Below are 25,633 nucleotides of genomic sequence, written 5' to 3'. Positions count from 1 at the left end.
CCGAAAGAAGTTCTTGTATGCATTCAGCTGTTCAGAATGTGTGACAAGACTTCTGTCTCTGAGGGAGGCAAAAAGGAAGGGGAGGAACACCTCTATCTTTGCAAGTCTATGATACTGCCAGTAGAACTAGATCTATCCTCTGAGGTTTGTGGCAAGCCAGAAAGCCTGTGAATTCTTTTTTTTTTTTTTTTTTTTTTTTCCCAGAATGAGAAATCTTCATGCTTTCCACGGTCTTGCACCTTTAGTGCAGTGACATCTCTGTAGTGTTTTATTCAGATTGTAGAAGACAGCATGCACTTCTACAGAGCAGGTGAAAGTCCCGTTGGCTTATTGCAGGATTAAAGAAACTAAACTCCATGTATGCTTAGGAGAGGTGGGTGACCTCTGAGAACAGTAGAAGCTATCACTCTTTGTAGGATACTGACCAAAAGTAATGGCAAGTTGGATGCCGAGTAAGTTTTCATTAGTGTTTTATGAAACTCCTTGTCCTCTTCCTGGAAAAACATTGGTCTCTGCCATAGGATCTGCCACTTTATTGACAGCAAGAGGATCTTGGGGCCTTCAGATTAACGTTTCACTGTCGGTGTATTGTGTGGTGCCCTGCAGCACTCTGCACTTAGGAGCTGCACATTTACCTTGTGAAACACATGGTTTCATGGAGCTGTACGTTCTGCCAGAGGGACACAGCTCTGAGCAGGCTGCTGAGTGCAGAAGAGGGAGGCCGTGGAGGGGTGGGCTGTCCTTAAGGCAGATGCTAAAGCACTGAGGCAAGCAGGCTCTATTAGCTTGATCTGTACACAGCACAGGATTAAAAGTTGGTGTGTTTGCTGTTCAAAGGGTTGGTGTGTTTTGTGTCAGCCACCCTACACAGAGGCTCTTTTGAGTCTTAGAATTAAATCTCTGCAGTTTAGTTGGCTGCCTGTTTACGGAAGAACAGTTTTTAATATTGAGGGAGGTAGCTCTTCTTTGATATTGGTGGAAACTGAGAGTGTAGAAAGAATAAATGCATTTTTCCTTGCCTTTTTGGGCTTAATAAGAGTAATCAGGAGCAGATATGACAGGTATTCAGCAGAGTGTATTTGAATTAATTTAATTAACTTACTGGATTCTGACACAGTGGCATAATTGAACTGTGGCTCTCTGTACTGTTACACTTGGGCATGTTTCCAAAAATGGCAGGAGTTTTAGTGATCAGTAGCTGAAACCACAAAATGAGGATTGCTTCACAATTTTTTAACTGGGAGCACAAAACACTTTTCCTTTCAGTTATGGCATTCTTCATAGACTCACACTTTTTCACTACAGAAGGATGGGATGAATAAAAAAATTAATTGCTCTCTGTGTTTTATGTAGTCCAGTAAAAGAGTACTAAAGGGGGGAAATCCAAGTTCAAAATTCATAATACTCTAGAAAATTAGAATCTACTGGTTGACACCATTTTATTTTATAAGTTTCATAAGTTTAAACCAGAGCTTCTATTTTAGTTGAATATTTAAAACTTGCACACTCCTCCCTTCCTCTTAAATACAGTGAATTTTCTCTAATACAATGAATTTTATGTAATATTGTCCTTCATATCTGCTTGAGCTCAGGAAGCAGGTTTTATATTTCAGCAATGAAGAAAAACATTTCAGGAGACATAAAAGGTGTAGTATAGCAAGGAGAAAGGGGAAGTTTGATAAAAGTTATGTAATCTCTCTTGCTTTCCGAAGGGTTGGTATCGTGGTCAGGTTTGCTGTAGGGGCCTGTCTCCTAAAAGCTGTGTGCCCTTGTGTTCCTGTGTCACTGCTGTGGTTGAATGGAGATAGATGTTGGCTTGTTTTCAGCTTGGTTTTGGTGGAGTTCTTTGTTGCTGTGTTAAAGTTTGAATAATTGACTGCTGTAGAAGGCAGTTGTTTTGTAGCCTGTATTCTTTTTCGAATTGGAAGCAGGGAGAGTTTAGTTTTCCAATAAACAATTCTTCCATTTTATTTCAGTAAAAGTTGAATCACTTTCTTTGAGTAAAATGCTTTAACTCCCGTGCTAAGGGTTTCTGAATTTTTTTCCTCAAGAGTTGATTAGGTCAACATTTCTGAGAAACATCATGATTTCACTAATTCAGCATTTTCCGGTGGAAGACTACTCTGTCAGAAATTTAAACCAGACCTGGTAGCTAGGAACGCAGACACTGACAAATTTCTTAGCTTTTTTTCCCCTAGTAGCTTCACAGGCATTTAAATAAAATTGCTTTTCTATGAAGTCTGTATTTTCTCTTGGATTACAAACTGGTTTAATGAAAGATTTCATTACTTACGTGTTGATGCCAGAGCATGCAAGGCACAAATTCAGGCATAAGGTTTTGTAATTCCCACCACAGGCAAGTTGAAGAAAAGAATTTTCCATTTACTGATATTGGCAAATGGATTTTAATATCATTTCAAAGTGGATTTTGACTGTGAGGTTGTTTGACCATGTGTGCATGTTTTTGAGCTGGCTCAGCTTTAATAATCTGGATGTGTTTGGGGCTAAAGTAGATTAAAGAAAAAGTGAGTAAGGACTAAAAGTCTGGATGTCAGAATGTCTTGGTCTTATCTATATACTTTCTAGGTAATTTTACTGATCAGTTTTTGGGAATTTCTTCTTAAAGAATGAGTGAGATATATATCTACTGTAATGCGGTTTCACTTCTATTTTAGAAAAAAGACAGGCAGAAGTGGTGCAGATGCAGCTTAGAGATTTTGCAAGTTATTTACTTTCTAAAACCCAAATATCAAGAGGAAATAAGTTTTGTGCATTTTTAAAAAGCAAGCCCTACTTGCTCCATTGAGGTGGAGCAAGTACCTAAAAGCTCTTTAAGCTTTGGTGTAATGATCCATATAATGGGAAACATTAAGTTTACTTTAGCATTTATGCCTCTAGTATTTCCAAACACAGGACCCAATTCTGCCAACACTTTATGGCTGTTTAAAGTTTAACAGATAAAGAGTCCCATATGTCTGTCACAGGAAAATAACAGAACATTGATTCGAAGGAGTCCTGGGCTAGGAAAGAATTCTTTCCAAGTTAGGTTGAAAGCGCTTGTGCATACACCTGTGTATGCAGATCAGGGTGGATTTAGGACTGTTCATTTTTCCTGGGGGCAGGGGAGATGGCGGGGGATAGTTAAATACAAGAACCACCCCCACCATCAGTGTATTCTCTGCTCCAGCATCATAACACGCTTACTTGATTTTAGTAGTTTCTGAAAAACAGTGCCAGCATAGAGAACTCAGTAACTGAGAAGAAAGGAAGAGATAGAAAGGGGAACTTCCTAATGTAATATTTTCTATGGATATTGATGCCATGTGGCAGAAATATTGCCTGCACTAAGTGGAGGGAAATTTATGTGGTAGATATAATTGCTGCATCACTAATTCATGAGTAGCAGTGCTAAAGTGCAGCCTGAAATACTCCAGGCAGGAAAAAGAGTTTTCTTAGATTCAGAAAGCAGAAGTACAGAAAATACAAGTAATGCTCTTTGATAGTTTCACCTTTGATACTACATGTTTCCATAGAAAGTCATAAGAAAATGTCCTATTCATTCTTACAGTGTTTTAGTTTTTTTACACTGGAACTGTTTCCCAGGGGTTGGTAAATGTGATTATTGGCACAGTGATAGGCTTGAGACCCCCTAAGTACTCCAGTGTCCCTTTCTCTCCCTTTCCATTTGCAGGATCTGCAGCATTTGGTAAAGTATCAGAAACCTTTAGAAGCCTTTAAAAGTGTCAGTATCTTTGGGGTTACTACCAGAAGTGTCCAGTAAGAAAGTAGCTTATGCCACATTATTTCCCTGAAATACTTCTTGTAGCACATTCTGAAGCACAGACTACTGTTTGCTGCTGTCTCGTATCATCACATTTAATTCTTTCCTTCTTTCAGAGCTCAGTCTATGCTCTGCACTCTGCTGTTTATTCCTGCCCATTTTCACCCTGCCTTTTGCCAAAGTTTATCATTTTACCTTCCATACTTTAACAAGCCTCGCAGCCAAGCAGCTAAATTAATCTTTCTTTGTACCTCTCCTCTTTCTAGTAATTCCTGTTACTACCTATTAATCAGTTCTTAATGCATCCCTCTCCATGTTTATTGCTGTATATCTTCTTTCTGTTGCTTATCTGTTGTTTAAATCATAATGAGGTTAAGACCTTGCTTTTTTGGTTTGTGTAAGTACATACTGTGCTCAAAATGTTCAATATAGTTTCTTGTATTTAAATGTGTGAGCTCAAGGTGCCTTGAGATAGTGATGCTAAGACTCTTGCTAAGGGGATAAATGAATGAGACCCCTCTCTTTAGTCTGGTGTTAGCTTTTATATCATGCCTGTTATCTTGGAATCAAATTTCAAGGGGTGTTTGTTTGTCATCAGATAGATCAAAATAATGATTCAAAACAGTTACGTTTTATCTGAAAGCTTTGACAGCTGTTTCCTGGTCCTAATTGAAGGAAGAGTTTGTATTCTTTGTATTGTGCACTGCTGTCCATAATAAGTGAAGGTAAGTCGTGTTTAGATTATCTGGAGATTGTTGGAATATTCTTCGCATTCACATATTAAAGAGCACCACTCACTGAGTTGTTGGGTTGTTGGTTTTTTTTCCTCTTCTGGTCTAACTTGAAGGATATGAGTAAAGGAAAAGTTAACTTCTGTTTCTGTGTACTCTTGCAGACTTCTACGTCTAGAGATGCCTCCTTTCCATATAAAACTCGGTTGCCATCCACTTTCAGCAGCAGTGAATACAGCACAGAATCTAAAATCCTAGATTATGTGCAAGAGCTGGACTCTTCCTTCCATCCAGTCTTATCATTCCCTTCAGGTAAGTAATGCCATGACTCTGAACAGAGTGGCTGTGCTTGTGACAGCTGTAGAGGTTTTGGACTAACTTGTCTCTTCAATGGTTTTTAGGACTTAGTTCTCTTAACGTTAAACTTCACACTGTCAAAATACATGAGTTTAAGCTAAATGGAAATCTTGACTTGATCCTGACTTTTGAAAAACACACCTTCTAAGCTTCCCGTACCAGCAATGTGCTTACAGCATTAAAAGACTGGTCATGAAAAAAGTGTGCTTGGGTGTCTCATGGTGTGTCTAATTGAGTCAGGGTCAGTCCTTTAGAGATGGTGCTTCTGCCAGCATCTACCATACCATGGTTATGTTGTTTTCATAAGCCACTTTCTTTCTGTTCAGGCCCTTTGGACTAGGTCTAAAAAGCTTTATTTAGGTTTTCTAATTATTTTTGTGATAGTCAGCTTTTTTGATTATTTTTAAAGTTTTATGGTTTCTTGTCATCTGATCTTTTAGTCTTTTTGGACAGTAATGTAGATGATGTTGTCTGTGACTCAGCCCTGAAATTAGTGCATCTGAAACATGACAGTACTTGGGACTTCAAAATAACAGCCTAAATGCTGTTATCAGCAGAAGGGATTGAATTTTTGTGGGATTTTTTTGTTTCAGGAAAAAACAGTTTCCAGGTGGTTACTGACCAGTACAAGGAGTTATGCTGTTCTGGGGGCTTCTTTGCCACAAAATAATTCTGAAGAAGAGGCTGGGACTTCCATGGAACTGTTTGAATCTTTAATCAAACCCAGTCTTCCCAGAATAACAGCATAGACACTGCTTCCTTGTATTAGGAAGTCAGGAATTAACTTAAGGCTTGGTTTTGGAGAACTTGTCACTGGCCTGTAGACAAGACCCAAGTGTGGACATGGGATCCAGAGAGAATCCAGAGAAAGCCTCAGCTCTGGCAGTTTGCCTCCCATGCATGGGTTAAAGAGGAGATAATTGTAGGAGCAGATAGGAGAAATGGTTAGCTCACTCACTCCAAGAGTGCAACAGCAAACATCTCAGGCAGCAGAACTCTGTTGTGGAAAGAAAAACACCACCTAAATCTTTCTTCTTTTATACAATCACTTCTCCTGACAGCCCAGCTGGAGCCCAGGGGTTTAGACATCTGTTCAAGGACATTCTGTGCCCCTTGTGTTCATTCTTACCTCCTTCTTAAGGGAGACTGGGATGTGTAGCAAGAACACTGACCTTTTGTTTTCTCAGAAAAAGCTTTGTCATCATAAAAAACCTAAAAAGCTTTGGACTGTGCTGTGGCTACTATTGGACACTTTGCCAGGACGGAGGAGGAAAACTGTTTTTAGCTTCATTCCAGTATCAAGGACATATTTCTTAAGGAATATTTATTCTCTTTTCCAGGAGCCTTGCTAATAATAGTTGAGGCAAGGAAAAAGCACTAGACCTATTATCTCCTGTTCAAATGTAGTCCTCACTTTTGAGGGAGGCTGGATTCATGCTTTACTTTGTGTACTTTGCTGTCTCTACCTCCTCATGAAGACTAGTATATTTGACATTTTCTTACATATGAAAGAATTATTGTAAATAAATGCATGGTAGAAATTTTCCAAGTTGTAGCCTGCTCCTATTTAATATTTTCTTTGCAGCTTTCTTGATTATCCCCTTCCAGAGCAATAACTTCTCTTAAAATACTGCTTGTGCTGTGCCCACATCTTTATATATAAAACTTGTCCACAGAGTAAAAGAAAAGGGGTTTGCATTCATTTTCTCTGTATGTTAAAAATACATTGTTGACATTTCTTTCATTTTGGAACTCTGGGAGTTGGATTTTTTTGGGGGTGCAAGGAGGGATTCAAGTTCAAGGTTCAGATGTAGTTCTCTCACCTTGGCTTTTCTTGTGGTTTGATTTCAAGGTGAATCATAATTTGCAGACAATCTAGTAAATAGTGCAGTGGGACTAGCTCACTAGTGTCCTCTCTTCTGGAAGCATAGTTGTCCCTATGTCTAAGTCTTTCTTCCACAGTTTCCAAATTACCAGGGATTTTTGACTAAAGATGTCAGTGGTTGCAGTATCACTTCAACATAACAGCACATTTTTCAACTTGCACCTTGATAACTGGAAAATTGTAGCTTGTGTCTAAGAAGTCTGGGTTTCTGGTGTTTCTGCACCTAGGCTGTGGATTGATTGAAGCAAGCACTCCTGGCCTTCCAGTTAAGATACAGGAAGACATAATAAAAAATCTGAGTCACCCAGGTGTTTCTCAGGTTAAAAATAATAAAATAAAAAACAAAACAAAACAAAAGACCAACAAAATAGGAGAAATGCTTTGGTCCTCTCTTTACTTAAATGTTGTGACTAATACACCTTTCAGACCTTCTTTGTTTAACTTGGAAGTAGTGTAGAAAACACGGCAAAAACCTTTGGGTGTTTGGACAAAGCAATCAAATTAGATCCATATCAAATTGAAAAAAAATTCTTCTTTTTATGTTCAAAGTATGTTGAAAGTTTTTTGTCCTGGCACATCCTGAAGGCACATATGAGGCAAAGACTCTGCCTGAATATATGTAGTTTACTGCCCACCCTTGGGCCCTGCCTTCTCATTTTGAATGTACTAGCTGTCAGGCCTACTTCCTACATTGACACTGTTTTCCAATTAAATTTCCCTTCATACTTGTAAGTTTTTTCCCAGAAAGGCTTTCAGATGTCGGGGTTTTTTTAAGCATTCCTTCCTTACAACAGGGGGTAGATTCCTTACCACTTGAAATGTTTTGCAGGCTAGTTCTGCATTAGAATTTCTATCAGGAAATTAATTACATTGCCCTGCTGTAGACTTTTCCAGGGAAATGGAAAGGGAATGTACCTTGAAAATACCTGTAGGCTTCCAGCAGTAGCAAATTCCAAAAGCATTACTTTTACCCAAAAGGCTGAACTGAAGCTTCTTCACATTACAGAAGTACACTGTGTGCTCTCTGCTGTGCTGGGTTTTGTGCAGGAGCTGGTCAAGAGGGAAGACCCCAGTCTTATTCTCACTCAATACCCTCCAGTCGGTTTCAGTCCTTAGCAGTATTGCTCACAGGTTATGTTGAATGTGCTGGGTGAATCACTGCCTAGAACTCTAGTGATGATGCATAATTCGTTGGCTCAGAGTTGCCATCTTTCTAATTCAGACACTGTTCCTTTGGATTTCTGGTTTGTTTATTAGATATTCCTCTTCACATATACTTTGAAACATTATTAAGGAAGGATGACATCAGAGGAGAACCTGCTGATACCTCATCTTTGGGAGGGGAGTTTAAAGTATCTGCTGACAATGGTATGTAAAGCGAAATATTTTAATATTTGCAAGGCCGTTTTTCATTCATCAGTATTTTCTGCCATGAAGAGGCTCAGTTTATAAACTTGTCACAAAGCAGGTTATCTGAGAAGGTAGTTGAACGTGGCTTTAGGTGGAAAAGGAATCTCTTCTCAGACCACAGTGTCAGGTTCTACTTAATTACACTGAGATGATCCCACCAGAGCTGTAGGGGGATACTGCAAGTAGGGGGAGTTTGGACCAGATGCCTGACTGCAGTCCTGTTGCTATTTGCATTCCTATCAGAAGCTTGGGGCTATTTATAATAGTTCAGCAGTTGAGATTTCCTGTAAGTTGTACAATGAAAAGTAATTTCTCAACTTGATACATGCTTTTTCTGTTACAGACTATAATCCACATGTTTCTGTCAAACAGTGGAGCAGTGGCTGTTTGTCGAATTCCAAATCTCAGTTGGTGTTAGGTGACCAGCTGTCAGAAGGAAGAAAGAAAAGGCATCTAAGTGAGACAGCAGTAGGTAAGAAAAAAATAGCATTGCAAGAGGCTGCTGCATCTTTTAAAATATGTACTGCATGAATATCACTGGGCTCTGAGAATTAAAAGTTGTCTCCAAAAAGGATAGTGTTAGGAAACTTATGAAGAAATGGGCTTAGAACACCATGAAAATAATTTGCTATTTTAAAGCGTGGTAGTCATCTTTCTTCTTAAGTGTACATACAGAATGAGACAAGCTGCTGTATTTTATCTTTGGAGTACTCTTAAAGGAAACTGCTAGGCAGTTCAGCTGTGTTCTTCTAATACTGGGTGTCATTCTTAATAGGAAAGGGTTTTTTGTAATGGCAGCCAGTAAAACAGACATTGCTAAGTTATCTGTTAAGTCATGTGCCCAATGAAACATTTACTATTCCTGGCATCTTTGTCCACTATATTTCATATGTTGTATACTGTCATTTGGATCCCTTCCAGACTTTTAAGAGAACTTGTGGATAGCTAGTTTTTACTGTGTTTTTACCCTTGTTACCTTTCTATTTTAAGCCACCGAATCTCTACTTCAGCACTTAGTAAATTAATTGGAAGTGCCCTAAAAGTTCCGTAGAACAGTGTGATAATTTGGGGATAAAAAATTTCACATACCACTGTAAAGGTAAATGTCATCTTACCTCTCCAGGCTGTTAGAATGTAAAGCCTAACAGATTCATTTGTGTAACTTTTGGAAAACCTGTGGCAAAATTCTTCGCAAGACATTTGAAGAAAATAAGTCACTGGGCAAGAGGGGAAACCATATTAGTTTAAGATTTCTCTTAGGAAAGAATTAAAAGGTATAAACAATCAGTTAACATTGTGGAAAAATGAACTGCTGGTGCATATCCAGGCAAAACTGATAATCTTTCACTAGAGGTGGAGATACAGGAGTTACGGCAGAGACGAATTAATAAAAAATTATGATCTAGGATTAAAACAAACCCCAAAGCCCACAGTCCAGAACCCCAAAGCAAGACCACCCAACTAATTAGAAAGTTTTAGGAGAGAATATAAGCTGTTTGGGGGCACGCTGGGAACTGCTTTGGATTTAGATGAGGGTCGTCCTGTGAATCCTTCCCCTTGCGCGGTGCAGCCCTGCCTTCGCTGTACAGCCTTCTCTTACTCTCTGTGCCTGTCTCCAATGGGGGGCTCTGCCCTATCCTCTTTCCGTGACCCTGTTTTCCATGCCACCCACTCCCCTGAGCACTTCCTGGTCCCCAAGGTGCTGACCCAGTTTTTCTCAGTTTTCCGAAGTGTGGTCATGAACACTGAGATCATCAACTGGAGTTACTTGGGAGCCCTAGTAAGAGAGAAAACATCTTGCTATAAACCTTTTGAAGTTACCGTTAGCCTTCTGACAATAGTATTTAGGTTTTTTATAAATGGAACCAGAAAAGCAATCTTTCATCATGAGGATCATCCCAGTGCCAGAAAACTGTGGTACATTCATGAGCAGGAGCACAAGTTCTAGCTTATTAGTGCTATGGGTATAGTACTACATATTTATTCCTAATTTGGGCTCTGTCTAGGAGAAATTATCCATGAGGAAGGTCAGCCTAATGAACAAGGCCAAAAATAAAAGCTGTGTGCCAGGGAGTTGCAGGGCTGCCTGGGAGATGGTAGCTCATTACCTTGACCCTGTCTTTAGGATCAGTCTTACCTCTTTTTCCATGTTGGAATACACTCATCCTTTCTGTTTGTTGGTATATTGAGTTCTCCTTTGTTACTGAAAATTAGGTAGAAGGAAAGAGAACAGGTGGTTAAATTATAAATCCCACTAAATGCTGCTTATACTGGGACTGAATGGGAGTAAACAGGAATTACAATTTGTCTGGAGCAGTGAATCAGAAGAAACCGCTATTGGTTTGGAGATCTACGCTGATTTTGTTATCCTTGCTGCCAGTTTTATCATTTATTAAGGAAGAAACAGTCAGGGAGAACTTGTGGGATGCACCCCAACTAGAGAAGTGCTGCTGGGGAACAGGGGGAATCTAAGTCAGATTGCATTTGCTGTGTGTGTAGCCCATGACAGCTCCTGAAAAAAAGAGTCAGGATTTGCCCATACGAAGCTGGTTCCATGAGAAAAAAAATCCTTCGTAGAATTAGAGGGATGAGTTTTGTGGAACAACAATGACAGCATGAATAGCAAGTGTTTATTTAGATGGCTTTTTTTAGTACGCAGTAAATTGTAAATGGTTCACTGTAGGCATCTAGAAATGGCTTTACTATTACTGTGTGGACAAATATCTGCAGTCTAATCGCCAACAGCTGGTATGTCTTCTTTATTGCTATTTTTTATGACAGGCGAAAGTAGCACTCGATTTGAGACCTTCTCCTTCCAGCATGCAGAGCCCGAGTCCCACAACAGTTTTACTCCCACGAGCAGTGTCAGTGCCATATCTCGGCCCAGTCACAGCTCTTCATCACAGGTAAACCAAAAATGCATCGCTGTCTCAACTGAAATATCGATAAAGAGTTGTGCAAATTAATAATCCAAGGCCCACATGTGCCTTTTACATCTGATTTTGGGTCATGTGACAGTGCAGAGCATTTTTACAGTGAATTAAGTAGATTAGAATAACCAATTTATTCCAGATTGAGTATGTGGTGTTTCTAAAACAGGTACTTGCTTGTAAAAGAATTTTGCAGATCATGTAACTGGAGTGTAAGTTCAATTTGTTGGTATTGTGCCTTTTTCCCCCCACCTCCCAGATTTCATTAAATACACCATGATTTACGTTCCCTGTTTTACACTAAGTACTTACAACCCTTTTTTCCTGGTACAGCTGTATAAAATGGCCTCAACAGTGCAAATAGAGTCACAAAATTTGTTAACTCTCAGTTTCCCAGTTTAAAACTCTTTGTGCAGAAATACGGGCAAAGTCCCTGGTATATAATTTGCTGAGGAGTAGCAGAACTCTGGCTCAGTGTACAGAAACACACTGTTTCCCAGAATTAATGGAAAATTCACAACAATATACAGCACAATTCATGACAATATACAGATTCAGGTCCCGTGGTTTTGCTAAGCCTAGTGGTGCTCTCTAAGTCATCGTGTTTTAATGCGGAGTTGAGTTTAAATGTGCATCCCACACAGTTCAGACAACACACTCGATTAGACTCGATTCCTTTGAGTTAATCTTCATCAAAGAACATGTAAATGAGCACTTTGGAATAGTCTGTTTCCATTAAAGTTCAGGCTTTCTTCTTGTCAAGTTCTAGTGTTTCTCTGCTAAGATGTATTTCCTATGATTTGAGCTGACATCCTCTTGTGTTGATTCTATTATTCAGCATAACTCCAGGAGGAGGTTGAGAAGTGAGAGCTCCTATGATATAGACAACATTGTTATTCCCATGTCTCTGGTGGCACCTTCAAAGTTGGAGAAACTACAGTACAAAGAAATCCTTACTCCAAGGTTTGTTCACAACCTTTTTACAAAAGACATGAAAATGAACATGAGAACATTAACTAAGAATATAATTTACATGGAGTTAGAAAATGTTATAATATTAAAGACGATCTTTTCATGTGCTTGGGTTTTTATCTGTGCATTTCAGTTCATGTGACCGAAATGGGAAGACTGGACAGGAGAAATAGTACAGGAGAAATAGTCTGATATATACAGGGATGTGGCAGATGCACAGACTGGATAAAAATAGAAGTGGATTTACATCATCTTAATTGTAGTTATGGCCTTTAATATACCATAAGGCTGACAGGCTCTGAACGTTTTTTTGGAGATTGCTGTCTTTTTTGTGTGTGTTCATAAGAAAGTAGTAAACTATTTTCTGTGAATTAACAGAAATGGATTTGGCTTTTTTTTTTTTTTTTTTTTTTTAATTTAGCCATTCTGATGCAGTAGAATAAGCTTATTTCTTTCCATACAGCGTAGGCCTACAATCCATGACTCTAGAGACTTTTTTCTCCTTTGTTTTAGAAGGGGAACATCTTTAGATTTTAAAAACAGGATAGTTGTTCTCTTGTGCTTCAGTGTCTTAGTAGCACTTTGCCTGAAGTGCTAAATGTACTTGTTCTGTACTTTAAATCCGTAATATGACCTTTTTATTGTATTTTAAGTTAAAAAATATTATTACAACTGTATTGAATATCATAAAGACTGTTTTAGGAAAAGGAAAGGTTAGATACCTTGTTGGGAAAGGAAAATATAAATTTCAGCCATCTGTTATCAGTGCCTTAAAATTAATTTGATTTTTCTTGTCTTCTAGCTGGAGAGTTGTTGAACTTCAACCTTTAGAAAAGTCTCAAACAGATGAAGAAGAGGTAGGCTGTATTTAATTAAACCACTAGGTTTATATAAACTAGATACAACATATAATTGGGGTAATTGGTACATACTTTCTGGAAACACTGACTTCATACAAATTCCAGTAAGTTTTAAGTTTCTAAAATAAATTAATAAGTATCAGTTTGTGAAAATGTGTCTCTACAGTGGAAGACAGAAATGCAAGCATACCGTTATTATTCGTTGTTCATTGTTTGTCTGGCACTTCGGCCCCTTGCTGCTGCACAGTCAGCGCTCCCAAAGGGTCCCTTGGGTCAGGCTGTGCCACCCTGCTCCTGTGCACTGTAATGCTGCCTCTCCCAGTGTGACTGTCTTCTGGGGCCACCAGTGCTGTCCCTCTCTCTCATCTTCTCGTTCCATGGCATGTTGCTCTTCATATGGTAATCAGGCATCTTGCCTGTGCATCCAGCCAGTTTCCTCAGTTTTCTCTTCAGTATTTGTTTTCCTGCTACCCTCCTGTTGGGAACAAACCTTTCTGCATTGTCAGGAGCAACATAACCTTCAGCATTTCCTGCCTGCCTGTTGAGCTAAATTTGCAAATCATGGGCTAGTTTTGCTTCCTCCAGACATAAGAATCTACCTTTTTCTTCAGGGAATGTCTGTGGACTTTGCAGCTGGTGGTCCCTTTCACCCCTAATCAGGGGTTTGAGGCATTTCCTAACCTTGGGGTGAATTACCAGCAAGTCTGGTCTCTAGGCTGATTTTCTGTCCTTCCAATCTTTTTGTGGCTTCTTTTCCAGAAACCAGTTTTGCTTGGACATCTTTAATCTCCCTCCAGTCTCTGCCATTATCACCAATTGTAACTGTAGGATTTGTATTCCTGCCTTGATCCACAATATCTGTTCTTGAGCTGCTGATTGAGAGAATCTCTACAGCAGAGGTTTAGTTGCCATAGCAGTAGAAAAAGACGGCATTTATGTAGCAGTGCAGAAGGTTACGTTAAACTCAGTAAACAAATTATTATGTCACTCCCTTGGGGTAGAAAATATGCTCTCCACAAAGGCACGAACTTCCTCGGAGGTTTACTAGGTCTGTAGCTACCTGCTCCAGAACCTTTCCTTTAGGAGAACATCATGGTCTCAACTCCTTACCTGGTGTAGTTGCACTTACCTGGAAGCATACTCTTGGGTTGGAAGGAAAATCTTTCTCTGTCCCTGCCTTTTCCAACGCAGTTGAGAAATTCCTGTGAAATCTGCGGTCAAATTTATGTCATTTCCACTCACCCACTTCTGGGTTAGTATGTCCCAGCTAGCAGGAAACATGCCTGGCCTTCCTTTGTACCAGAAGGTCAAATTCCACACACAGGAGAACTCTCCTGCAAGGATATTGAATTAAACTATTTGGAGAGTAACTAATAAAGGCAGCAAGGGCACAATGTCCCTTGAGCATCTACAGTTCTTTGCTGTCTTCATCCTGGTGTCTGGAGGGGAGTGAAGAATTTCAACAGTGATTTGCATTCAGGGCTTCAAGGAACTTGCATGGAATCAGTGGATTTCTTGTTTAGATTTCAGATCCCATAGAGATGGCTTGTCTCATGCTTTTAGTGTATTTTGCTGAAGGGAGTTCAACGTTTCTCTCTGAAGTTCATGGGCTAATGTCTGAATTAGTAGCCCACCCAGTACGTTTGTGCTTGGTGTGACTCTCAATCCTGTGTGATTCATCCTCTGGCCAGGAAATGACTTGAGTTAATGATACAGCAGCTTTGCCTCCTGCTGTGGCCCACTGCTTCTGCATCATCTGTCAGCTACTGGGTAGAGTGAGGGGGACAGACGTTAGACAAAGAAAGATGCTAATGATCTTGTTTGTGTAAATCATCCTTTGCCAATTTCCCCCTTTCTTTCGGGATCTTGTTAATTCCTCTGGATGCTTTTCAGAGTACTGAGAAAAGGTGATTGAGCATAATTCTTCAACTTCCTCTAGCTTTGAGCGTAGTTACATTTGCTACTGAGTAAGCTTGGAAAAAGACATGAGGAAACAGCACCATTACCTGTTGGCATTTTCTGCACTCATGCTCTGACACTCTTGAAATTGCTCTGTGTGTTTTAAGTCAAGGCAAGCTTCAGTAGGTCATTCATGTAACACAAGGGAAGGCAAAATATACTTTCTGCTTTTATATAAAATGCTCTTTTTCTTTATTTCACTGCATAGTAGCCTGTGGTGGTGTTGGAAATTATGTAACTTAAACATTTTTTTGGTGATACTACGTAATAGTTTCTTTACTTCTCTATCTTCTGCATGGCTAAATTTAGAACTTCAGAGATGTCCTTGTGTCAAGCAGTAGTCAGGAATTCCTGTCACTGTCACTTTTTTTCTTCTTCCTCTTCATTGTCATCTTAATCTTTGTCTTCTTCTGTCTCCTTCATTTAGAGGCTTTCCATGCACCAACCCATATCCATGCAATAGAGCTGCATCCAGCATTGACTAAGTTACAAAAAAAGTGGGGTCCCCAATTTGTCATGCTTCATGTGAGCCACACTTCCAGGCATGGGAACTCAGCACTTTCTGGGAATCAGGTCTCTTCATTGTGCCCTTGAGAACAAAAAGTTTACCTTTTATGGGTGCATTTTTGTGTCTGGAAATTTTTCCTTATAAGAACAAAATTGGCAATGCAAAAGTTAATCTACTATCTATGTCTGCTCTATTACTTGCTCTAAAAATACTTTCTGGAAATAGAACATTTGGGTTTCCTGGTATGCATGCATGAATTTGCAGTCTTATTGCTTTAAGGCATGGGAGGGTGTGGCACAGGTTTTCCTGTTTTGTTTTGATTTGTTTTGTCCAGGTTAAAGCTTCTGGAAAGGCACAGTTGTAACGTTCAAGTTTATTTTGTAGTTGTTTTAGTAATGACAAATTCTTTGGAGTAATTCCTTGTGCAATTAGTTTTGCATAAGTGTTTTCATGGCCTATGACTCAGTTTCCTGTGGAGCCAAAGAGTGAAACACAGATTTTGTTGTTTTGAGAACCTTTCAGAAATATTCCTGGTGTTATTCAACATTAATGCACAGTGTGTTGTAGTGTCATGGGGGGATCCAAAGCTTTGTTTTCTTTGAGTGAAATCATTGGACGCGCCTCACAAACAGGCCTTCCCCACAGCCTCCTCTCTCAACATCACTGCCAGATCCATCCACTGAGGAATGGTTCTTCCTTTGTCCTTTTTCAAACTAACCTTAGTGAGGAAAAAACACCAAATTTCTCCTGTTACAGAACTTTAATTTAATCTAAAGTTGTTAGAGGAAATGCTGGTGAGCGGCAGACGCTGTAGTGAACTAAGTAAAGACCTTTTATTCTGATGTCATGAAGTTTTTATCCATGGAACAGATAATTTTTTAATAAGAAGATTTACTGTTCAAAAGAATAGGGTAGAACTCTCTTTAAATAAGCAAGTGGTTAAATATGGTATCACCAGCTATGGAAAACAAACAAGGCTTATTTCTGTACTTTTCAAAACTCTTCACTTGGAGAGGAATGTGGACTTCGATCTTTGAATGGAAACTTGTTAAAAATGAATTTTTTTCCTAGCATGAAAAGTTTTGGCAATTTGCTAAGAAAAGTATTTTCAAATTCCTAGGTTTTTCTTTCTAAATTATCTTTTGTTTCCACTTCAAAGGAAATCTGAGCACAGAAAAATCCTGAATTTTGCCCAAGGGAATAACACTTCTGTAGTTCATAAAATTCTCGCTTTCATGCTATACATCATTGACCTTGGAAAGACAAGAATGTGAACTGAGATGTAGCCCTGTTTGGATGCTCTCCAAGTGACAGAGCTGGTGAATTTCAGAGAGAGGAGGAAGCCCATTAAGTTCACTTGCATGAAAGGAAACCAGCAGCTAACAAAGTGCTTTGTGTTTAACATAAATAAATAAAAGCAATGGAGGAGCCTTTGGCAAGGAGTGATGAGATGAGCAAAGCAAGCAGCCTGTTTGTCTGAAGGTTCTTGTCGAGCGCTGGGCTGAGGAGGAACTGGGCAGCCACAGTTCCACAGAAGGGTCCTGTGTCTGATTCCAGTCCAAATGAAGCCTTTGGGCTGACATTGTGATACTGTGCCATTGTACCCCTGATGGCTGTGAACCACCTCGGTGCTGAAAAACTTGGTACAGGGATGGCTTCCACAGAAACACCACGGAGTGGAGCACTGCCAGCGTCCCTTGGCACTACCTGGCACTGCAGTGCACCGTGCACTTGGGTCTCTGTTTTGTAGGCTCACTTGGAAGATAAATGGTGTTACTTGTACAACACTACTGAGGATTTTGCTTTAGGAAAAAAAAAAAAAAAAGCAGTTTATTTTCCATTACTCCCCCCAATTATTAGTATAATTCTTGTCCAGGACTGATCTGGCAGTGCAGCTTCATAGCTCCTATGACCAGGAATTGTTCTTTCCAAGAATTTCTCGGCTTTTGAGTTGGGACTAGCTGGCATAAAATCCATGGCTGCAGCACTCAAATGCTTCTGCCAAGCTCAGCTTTTTAGGTGAACTTTGAATGGTTTGGAGCACTTTGAATCAACTGTGAGCTGTACTGGAGGGACCCAGCCAAGAACTCCCCCTGCCATCAGGGGAGTGAGGGGGAGGAGCAGCAAAGTGCTTCTCAGCCAGCTCTGGGTAAGGAACAAACTTCCAGATGATACTTTCACAGTGAAAGTTGGGCATAATAGCTACATCTTATACCTAAAAAGCTGGCTCTTGTTTTACTAGAGCAGATAAGGTACTTGCATTAGGGCTGGTTTAAGGTGTACTTGGTATCATGCAAACCATTGGGTAAGAAATAATATCTTCAAAGCAGAAGCCATTTTCTGCTTGGTTTCACTGCAGGAATGTGGCACCTCAGGTTCACCACGTTCCTCTTTGTGGAGTTACCAAAGTCCTTGGTGATCTCAAACCTATTTCTCAGTGCTTAAAGAGCACCTGGCAAATCCTGCTGCTCTCCCAGCCTCCTCCTAAAGCAATCTCTGGAAACTGTTGGAATTTTTGCTTGTCTTTATTATGTATTTCTAACACTGCCTCGATTTGCAAATGAATACTTGTCCTCTAAATTTTCTGCCTCTCACCACAGAGAAAAATGTGTTAGTTGCATGGAGGGGGTGTAACTTCTATATCCATTCAGATCAACCCCAGACATGTAGAGAAATAAAGCAAAAATGACAGCACCCCATACTCCAGAGCTCTCATAAACTGAATGCATGTAAATGTGTCTTTGTAGTGAAAGCATGCATTGTGTTGCCTCTCCTTGTTTGTTGAATAGACCTTTGCAGAATCAGATATAATACTGCTGGTGTTGGTTTTAGTGATGTTCATAGTGCCAGCTCTCCCTGTGTCTCGTTACAGGTAGAAGACCTGTCAGACAAAGCTTTTTCCTTGCGCCACGCCAAGTATGAAGAAAGAGAGCGCGCCAGGTGGTCGCTGTGGGAGCAGAGCCGCTGGCCCAGGAGGAACAGCAGGCAGGTGTATTAGCTTTGATAAGAGCCTTCTTTGATAAGAACCCGGTGTGGGTTGTGGTACAAGAGTGTCAGAAGTGCTGTCACAGAAGTTTGGAAATGAGGGCACTGTTAATTAATGAACTCATCAGGGACAGTACCAGGTATGTTTAATTTAGTGACTGGTAAGGGAAGGCAGTGCTGAGGCATGCATGCTTACAGAAATTGGGCATGTTAGTGACCTGGAATTACTAAACAAACATCTTCCTCACTGAACAGAGAGCTCTGCTAAACTGTGCCGCTCCCATTTACTCTGACTTTAGCCACCAGTGTATCATGAGTCCTTCTTCACTCGCCGGACTCAGATGAAACTCCAGTGTTCACAGAGGTGTTTCCTGGGCTGTGCCAAGGACCTTACACTTAGAAAGTCATTGTGGGAACGGTTCATTCTCACAGGCTTGCCATCTGGTGCAGAACTCATCAGATTTAAATATAATCACTAAAAGTCTTGCAGAAAGTAGTGTATATCGGAGCAAACATCATAAACCTGCATCTGCAATTTGGCCCTCAGAAAATGATTCCCATAAATCACTTCACAATCTGCCAGGGCAAAAAGCAACCTCTTAATGTTGAGATAACTTTTTCTGCTGTTTATCATATGCTTGTGTGTACTCTTGTCTGAGAGTGAACCATGACACTAGGAATAATCAGATAGCTTTTTTAAATGCAGGATAAAAACAGAGCTAAGCCCTACTGAGGAATTTTATTTTAAGTAATCCCAACTTTATGAAGTGTACTGAAAAATAAAATATTCTGTGTGTACCTTAATCTTGAAATGGTGAACTCCTTGGTGAAATCTTAGTGCTGCTTGAATTCAGAATTACACTGCTCATTGACATGAGCAAGGTCAGGCTTCCACCTGGCATTTCAGATGCATGCCACTATTTTATATCTAGTTTAAATTTCTGTTAAAAGTGAGGTCAAAATTTTTAATCTTACTACATTTTTGATTGCTTTGGACTTGAGTTCAGAGCAGAAGTGGTAAGGGGGAGCCCAAGGACTTGTCTCTCACTGCGGTCTCACAGTGCTGACCCCACGGGCTCCTGTGGGTGATGCCCAAGTGGGACAGCGTGTGGCTCACTGATGTCTTTTGCCCAAAATCACAGTTCTGGTGAGCATGTGGAACAAGATTCAGGAGTGGGACCAGACACTGAGCTGTCTGCAGCCAGGGTGTGCCTATTCCACCCATTTTTATCCACTTAGTTCTTCCACATAGTGCTTCGCTTTGTCTCCAGCCAGCAAGGTCAAGAGCCACACCAGTTTTCCTCTGCTCTTTTGGTTTAAGCAAGCAGAATGGAGGTAGCGTGTATGGAGAAACTGAACACTTTGGCAAGAAAATGTGAACTGCTCGTGGCAATGTGAAAGGTCAGGGAGTAGCTCTTAAAACTCATTTCTAATTCTGCTCTAGGTCTTACAGCAAAAATGCCGATGGCCGACACAGCCAGGACTCGGTGCAGAAAGACCATTGCACTGCTGACCCTGCTCCTGACCCAGCTTTGGAAACCCACAGCTCTGTTTGTTCAGGGATGGCACCACTCTGCAGGGAGAGCCAAGAGGAGAAGGTGGGTGCTTCCAGTAGATTTCCAGGTCTTGTTAGTCTTGTCTTCAGTGACTGCAAAGAAACCTGAAGATATTCTCCTGTCTCACTGAACAGAATCTCAGGCAGTCACCCTAGTTAATGTGCACTGAACCTAGCACTCCTGTTTAGAACTGCATTGCTGTGCTTTGTAAATTAACCCCAGATGTGTGAACAGGTGAAAGTTTCATTGCTCAGTACACATGGCACATGATTTTGAGGCAAATATGGAAGGACTGGGTTCAGGCTGGGGTTTTTTTCAGGGGTGTTGGCCAAGGTCATTAGGGGGTCAGGCATCCTGATGGTCCGGCATTGTAGAAAAGAGTTTCCTTGCCTGTTCAAGGGTAGTTCTATTATTCATATGTTCAAAACCTTATGCAGCCAGCTTACATCATTGTGCCTGGCAGTGTTGTTTTGTATTCTTTATCTGGAGAGCCCTGCAAGCACTGCAAAGACACTTGTTTGTTACTTGATAGCACATGATTCTGCACACAGTTAATCAGTTCAGACTCAACTGAAATCCCTTTTTATCCTCTATACTCGTTTCCCACCCTCACTCCTACTCTTCTGCTTCCTTTCAGTCTGGGCTGTGGGAACTTCGAGTTTTTCCTCTAAAAGATGAAGAGGTAGAAGCTTTACTGTGCCAAGATCAAGTAACGAATCAGACTGAAATGTCAAGTGCAGCTTTCCCCAGCAGCTCTCCCTGCACTCCAGGCACACCCACTGCTTTGCCAGACAATGGCTATCCACCAAGAAAACAACCTACCCAAGAGTCAGAAGACTGCAAAAGCACTTGTCTGGGAAGCAGCAGTACAAGGAAACAAAGGTGACAGGGAATAATGTGGTTCATTAAGAAAGCCAGTTAAGGTGGAGAGAAGTGTAAGGTAAAATCTCTCATTCACACAGCATATGACAGCACAATTCAATACCTTTATCTTAGCTGCGTATAATATATTTTCTTTCTTGCTTTGTAACAGGCAGGATAAATCCCAAAGACAACACTTTCTTCTTCCTGAACCCCAAGAGAAAGTAATTATTTCAAGCTGGAAGTCTAACATTCCCAATGTCGGGAGTGGGCGCACATAAATTTGCTGGCACCATTCACTTTCTGTTGTCATATTGCCACATTTGTCAATAATCATCCTTTCCTGTTTGTTTGTTTTCAAATGCATATCTGGTTCTAGTGGACTCTGGTGCAGCAGGAGATGCTGTCTACCTTATCCAACAATTTCAACTGAACACAGAAAAACTACTTGAAAATAGTGGGGATAAGCATTAGCCTCAGATTATTTTCCTCTGTGGCATGGCCACGGGGCAAAAACCTGTCTCTCTAACTGCATGCGTAAGGTAAGGGTAGGTGAGAAGCAGCAGTTCAAGCCAGGGGATCTGGGTAAGTCATGTAGTTGGCTGTCAGTAGTGCCGGGGCACGTTTCATATTGAAGTCCTCAAGCAATAAGGTAGAAGTAGCCGACTGCATTGCCACAGTCAGTGGATCTGACGCCCCCAAAGCAGGGACTCTGCTTCGGGCCCGTGGGGAGGCAGAGACGGGGAAAGAGGGGTCGAGCCAAATTAGTGACACGGCCCGTGGGACGGTGTGGTTTGGATCATCTTACTTCCTTAGTCCTTCAGTAGCTAATGAGGCTCATAATACTTCGCTTTAATATGTTAAAGTCTTGTTCCTATTTCTGTACAGTGCCTTGTACGAGTCTCGTAAGTATGCCAACATTTGGTGACTAGCTGGAAGGGAAAAGATGATTGATGTCTTGAAGAGCAATAAAAAAAAAAGAAGCCCCAAAGCTTTCCATTGTGATTCTGGATAGATTTTTCATTTCCCAATGCATTCACGGTGAGAAAACAACAGCAAGTTGTTTAAACTTGCATCTAAATAGCATAGCTTGGAATGTATCTGCAATCCCAAGAGGTATTAACAAAGATTAAATATTGAATGTAGGTATAATCCATCAACAGGCAGTTTTTCTGTGTAGGACAGTTGAAGGCAATTTAAGAGGAGTCTCTATTTTTCATGCAGTTTTCTTCCATGTGTAATATCTGGAATGGCACTGGACAGATGACCCAGTTTTAGTGACAGTTGTTGTTTTTTTGGGGTTTTTTTGTCAACATTACAGGAAATACAACTGGGCATATGAAAACAGTTCAGTAAAGTTTCAACACTACAACCTATTGCTACATTGTAGTTTATTGCACATTCTGATTATTTTTTAAACACTTTTTTAACACTGGTTTGTCTTAAACTTGAATCTTGCCTCTATGTCTGATACAATAATCTTTGATGCAAGGTTGTTTTTTTAATTAAAAGTTATTTCTATATATGCTGTATATAGTCTGAATTTGATGGCTTTTTAGAAGCGAAGAAGCGGCAGTAATACTTCCTCTTGGCATAGAGCTCTGCTTGGCCTGCAAACCCACTGCAGCTTCGCTGCGGTACTGATGCTGCACTTCACCCCCACAGTACAGAGGTGGGTGCTGTCCTCTCTCTTGCCCTGCATGTGCGTCTGTTTCCAGGAAAGTGTTTCTGAAAGGTCAATGTTTCAGGTGTTTTCCATACCCCTATGTACTCCTTAGGAAGCCTTATCTGACCAGCTCTCACCCAGCTTTGTTGTAAGGTACGGGTTTCCTGTGTTGTCTGATCCCTGGGGCAGAGGGAGGAATTCCTGCCCTTTAGGAGAGGGGACAGACCCAAGTAAAGCAGCCACTGGAGAGTGGAAACAGAAGACCTCCTGTGTCATAGGAGCTGGGTTATCCTGGGTTGGTCATCCTGGGGAACTGCAGAGCATCCCAGCACTGCAGTTCAGGTTCCAGCTGCACATGGTGCCAAACCAGGGTGTGGCTGCAGGGTCAGCCCTGGTGTGGGCTAAAGCAGCTGCTGGGTACCTTGTCCGCTCCAGGGGCTGCAGAGGCAGGTAGTGTCTGAGCAAGGGGAACCACCCTTTGCTGTGTCCTCTCTTGGATCTCCTTGCTGGCCCTTATGGGAACTTGCTATTTTGCTTCAGGATAAATAAAAATAGCAATAAAAAGGGTAGTTAGAGAAAGGCTGAGCAGGCACAAGGCAAGCAAAATGTCTGTTTGGTCATTACCACTCACAACAGAAATTATTGTAATAAGTTAGCTGCGGCTCCATTTTCTTCATGCAGGAAAACCCAGTTCTTTATTCACATCACTTATTTTACACAGTTTTCACAGACCTTGTGTGCAACACCTATTAGCTGGTGGTTTTCTTACCACTTCATTTATTGGTCAGAAGATGATTTGTGTGTACGTGCCAGGTTGTTCACACTTCTCCTTTATGGGTTTTAATGGAACAGATCTTACTGTTTACACAGATGCACTTACTTTTCAACCCAGGAATAGGTTGTTGTGTTAACAAACCTTTCAGATCACGATTGTTTTCACATGGGCACTTGCAAATTGCTTAAATACACTTTGAAGAGATGACAGGCTCATTAATTTAACAGAGCAGGCCTGATTTTATGAGGCCTTTCTTTTATAATTCTACCTGTCGCAAGAAATCTTTCCTCCAACAGCTGTTTCTCAGCTGGCGAGGCCTGTGACAGCAAACTGTGGCTGCTGGAGCACAGTGCCAGAGCTGCTCCTCCTGCCACAGTGCCAGTGCAGGGCTGTTCGATGCAGTGGTGGTGCACAGCTCTGCCAGCACTGGAGCAGGGTATGTATGTGTGGCAGGCCCCCTTTCCAGTGGGAAGGAGGGGCAGGAACAGGCTGCCATTTCCCCATCACCTGCCTACCTCCAGCACCCCTCCACCTGGCAGGGCCAGGTGGGCAGGGCTGTGTGTGCATGGCCCGCCAGATGGTTCTCCAGAAGCTGCAGACCTGTACCCTGCCTTCTCTGTCCCCACTCTGTGTCTTGGCTCCACAGGGATGCACCTGATTTTTCTGCAGCACCATTTCAGTACTGGGACAAGGTTAAAACACTTGCTGAACTCAACCTGCTTCTGGGACCAGCCCTCTCCTTTAATTTGTCCCTGTCCTGCAAGCAGATGTAATGAGCTGTGATGCTGCAGCCCATGTCCTGGCACAGCTGTGCTCCCACCTCCACACAGTTCAGTTTTGCATGAATGCTGGTGTCATGAGGAAGCTGTACCTGTTGTGGGAGTGGGCTGAGGGCCAGGCTCATCCTTGAAGCCATAAGATGTGCAGAATCCTGTTCGTTTTAGTTCCTTTTCAAAGTTTTAAACAGAAAATAAATCCCCAGACAAAACCCAACCTCTCTTTGGCTGTTAAGCTATGAAAACGGCTGTTAGTGCTGCTCCTACGGCTGTGGCTGAAGGTATTACAAAGACTGACAGTGAAAAACCAACTTACAACATACTGCAGCAGGGCCCCTCCATGCATGAAAGTGGGTGTTTGCAGCTGCACAAAGCCATTTCCCATGTGCTTCACTTACCATGTTCAATTGAGGCGCTTTTATTAACACCACTTAGGGTCTGCTTCCTGCTGCTATGAGGGTTTCAAATGCTTCATCTCTGCATCCAGGACCTTAAGGGCATGTAAGTACAAATAAGAATTTTTAAACTCTATTAAAACTAAGTTCTGTGTGCATCTCCTGCAGTGTTTTCTCTTGCTCAGGGCTGTGGGCTGCACCACCCTGTGCTGCACATGTGCATGTCCGAGTTGTTTCTATCCTGTTCTCCAGTTCAGACAGAGCTGTGCTGTCAGAGCACTCTGGACCTCAGTACAACAGGCTGTACACTCCCTCACTGCTGAAACCTTACCAGAGGATTGCAACATCTAATGGGCCTGGGGTGTATTCAGCCCATGCAAGGAGCTCTCTGGGTTTTCATGTCAGCACTCAATTCCAGCCCTGGGACTCAAGGCTTGTTACTGAGTACGGGAGGACAGGCCTAAAAAGGCCCCAAACATTTACTTCAGTAAATGTACACAGGTGAGAAACTGAAACATTTTGTCATAAGCATTAAAGAACAAGAATCATTCATTACTGTGATTTCATGGACATGGTCACTAACAGATTTAATCTTAGATGTGTAAAAGCTGCTGCAGCAGGAGTCACCTGCATAAACCCACCTGGGTGGAATTCAGACAAAAGCAATAAAGTAATTTTACTTTTTGGGTGTAACATCTCTCCCCCAGGACTCCCAGCCCAAGAGTCAATACAAGTGCAAACTTACCCCTTAATTACAAAATGGCTACAGTAGAGAACAGAGAACGTGCCATAAGGTTGCACAAAGCCTCCTACCATCAATTAACTAGTATGACTTCGACGTCACCCCCAAATTAATAGTAGAAAGTTTGATCACCCTTTCAATCCAGCTTACACTCATTTGCAGGAGGTTAGTACACTACAGCTGTTGTCCTACTGCTTTCAACAGCATGAAAAGCCAGACTCCTGAACTAGCATTTTCATTGCAGCCTACATTTTCGCTACCACAGCCATGGCTGTTTGTCCATGCACACATTAAACTCTACTCTGGTTCTTTCCAGAAGCATGGATAAGTTACTCTAACACACACCCAACAGCCAGTGGGACTATAGCCTTTCATGGCCAAGCTTGCTTTTGGCAAACCTCTTCTGAAATATCTCCCAGCACAATAGGTCCGGACAACTCCATTTTTCTTATGCTACTTCCCAAAGGGGGTTGCAAGTGGAAAC

The 25,633-nt window shown here is 41.3% G+C and overlaps 1 protein-coding gene across 3 annotated transcripts in view; it reads left to right on the top strand.

The window, feature by feature from the left end:
• Nucleotides 1-22,733, top strand: part of KANSL1L (KAT8 regulatory NSL complex subunit 1 like) — a 62,233-nt gene extending 39,500 nt beyond the window's left edge. For 2 of the 3 annotated variants that reach the window (XM_040068931.2, XM_040068930.2), the window contains exons 7-15: nucleotides 4,677-4,824; nucleotides 8,012-8,122; nucleotides 8,508-8,636; nucleotides 10,946-11,070; nucleotides 11,933-12,057; nucleotides 12,869-12,923; nucleotides 18,266-18,378; nucleotides 19,823-19,976; nucleotides 20,572-22,733. In XM_040068931.2, the coding sequence (XP_039924865.1) occupies nucleotides 4,677-4,824; nucleotides 8,012-8,122; nucleotides 8,508-8,636; nucleotides 10,946-11,070; nucleotides 11,933-12,057; nucleotides 12,869-12,923; nucleotides 18,266-18,378; nucleotides 19,823-19,976; nucleotides 20,572-20,820 (1,209 nt within the window). In that variant the 3' untranslated portion in view covers nucleotides 20,821-22,733. The remainder of the gene's footprint in view (nucleotides 1-4,676; nucleotides 4,825-8,011; nucleotides 8,123-8,507; nucleotides 8,637-10,945; nucleotides 11,071-11,932; nucleotides 12,058-12,868; nucleotides 12,924-18,265; nucleotides 18,379-19,822; nucleotides 19,977-20,571) is intronic. The other variant, XR_005701593.2, reaches the window with a different exon arrangement.
• Nucleotides 22,734-25,633: the final 2,900 nt, after the last annotated feature.

This window comes from Hirundo rustica, chromosome 7 (assembly GCF_015227805.2).
Source record: "Hirundo rustica isolate bHirRus1 chromosome 7, bHirRus1.pri.v3, whole genome shotgun sequence".
Classification (NCBI taxonomy): Eukaryota; Metazoa; Chordata; class Aves; order Passeriformes; family Hirundinidae; genus Hirundo; species Hirundo rustica.
The sequence above is the reverse complement of the archived record's forward strand: the minus strand, read 5'-3'. Positions and strand labels throughout refer to the sequence as shown.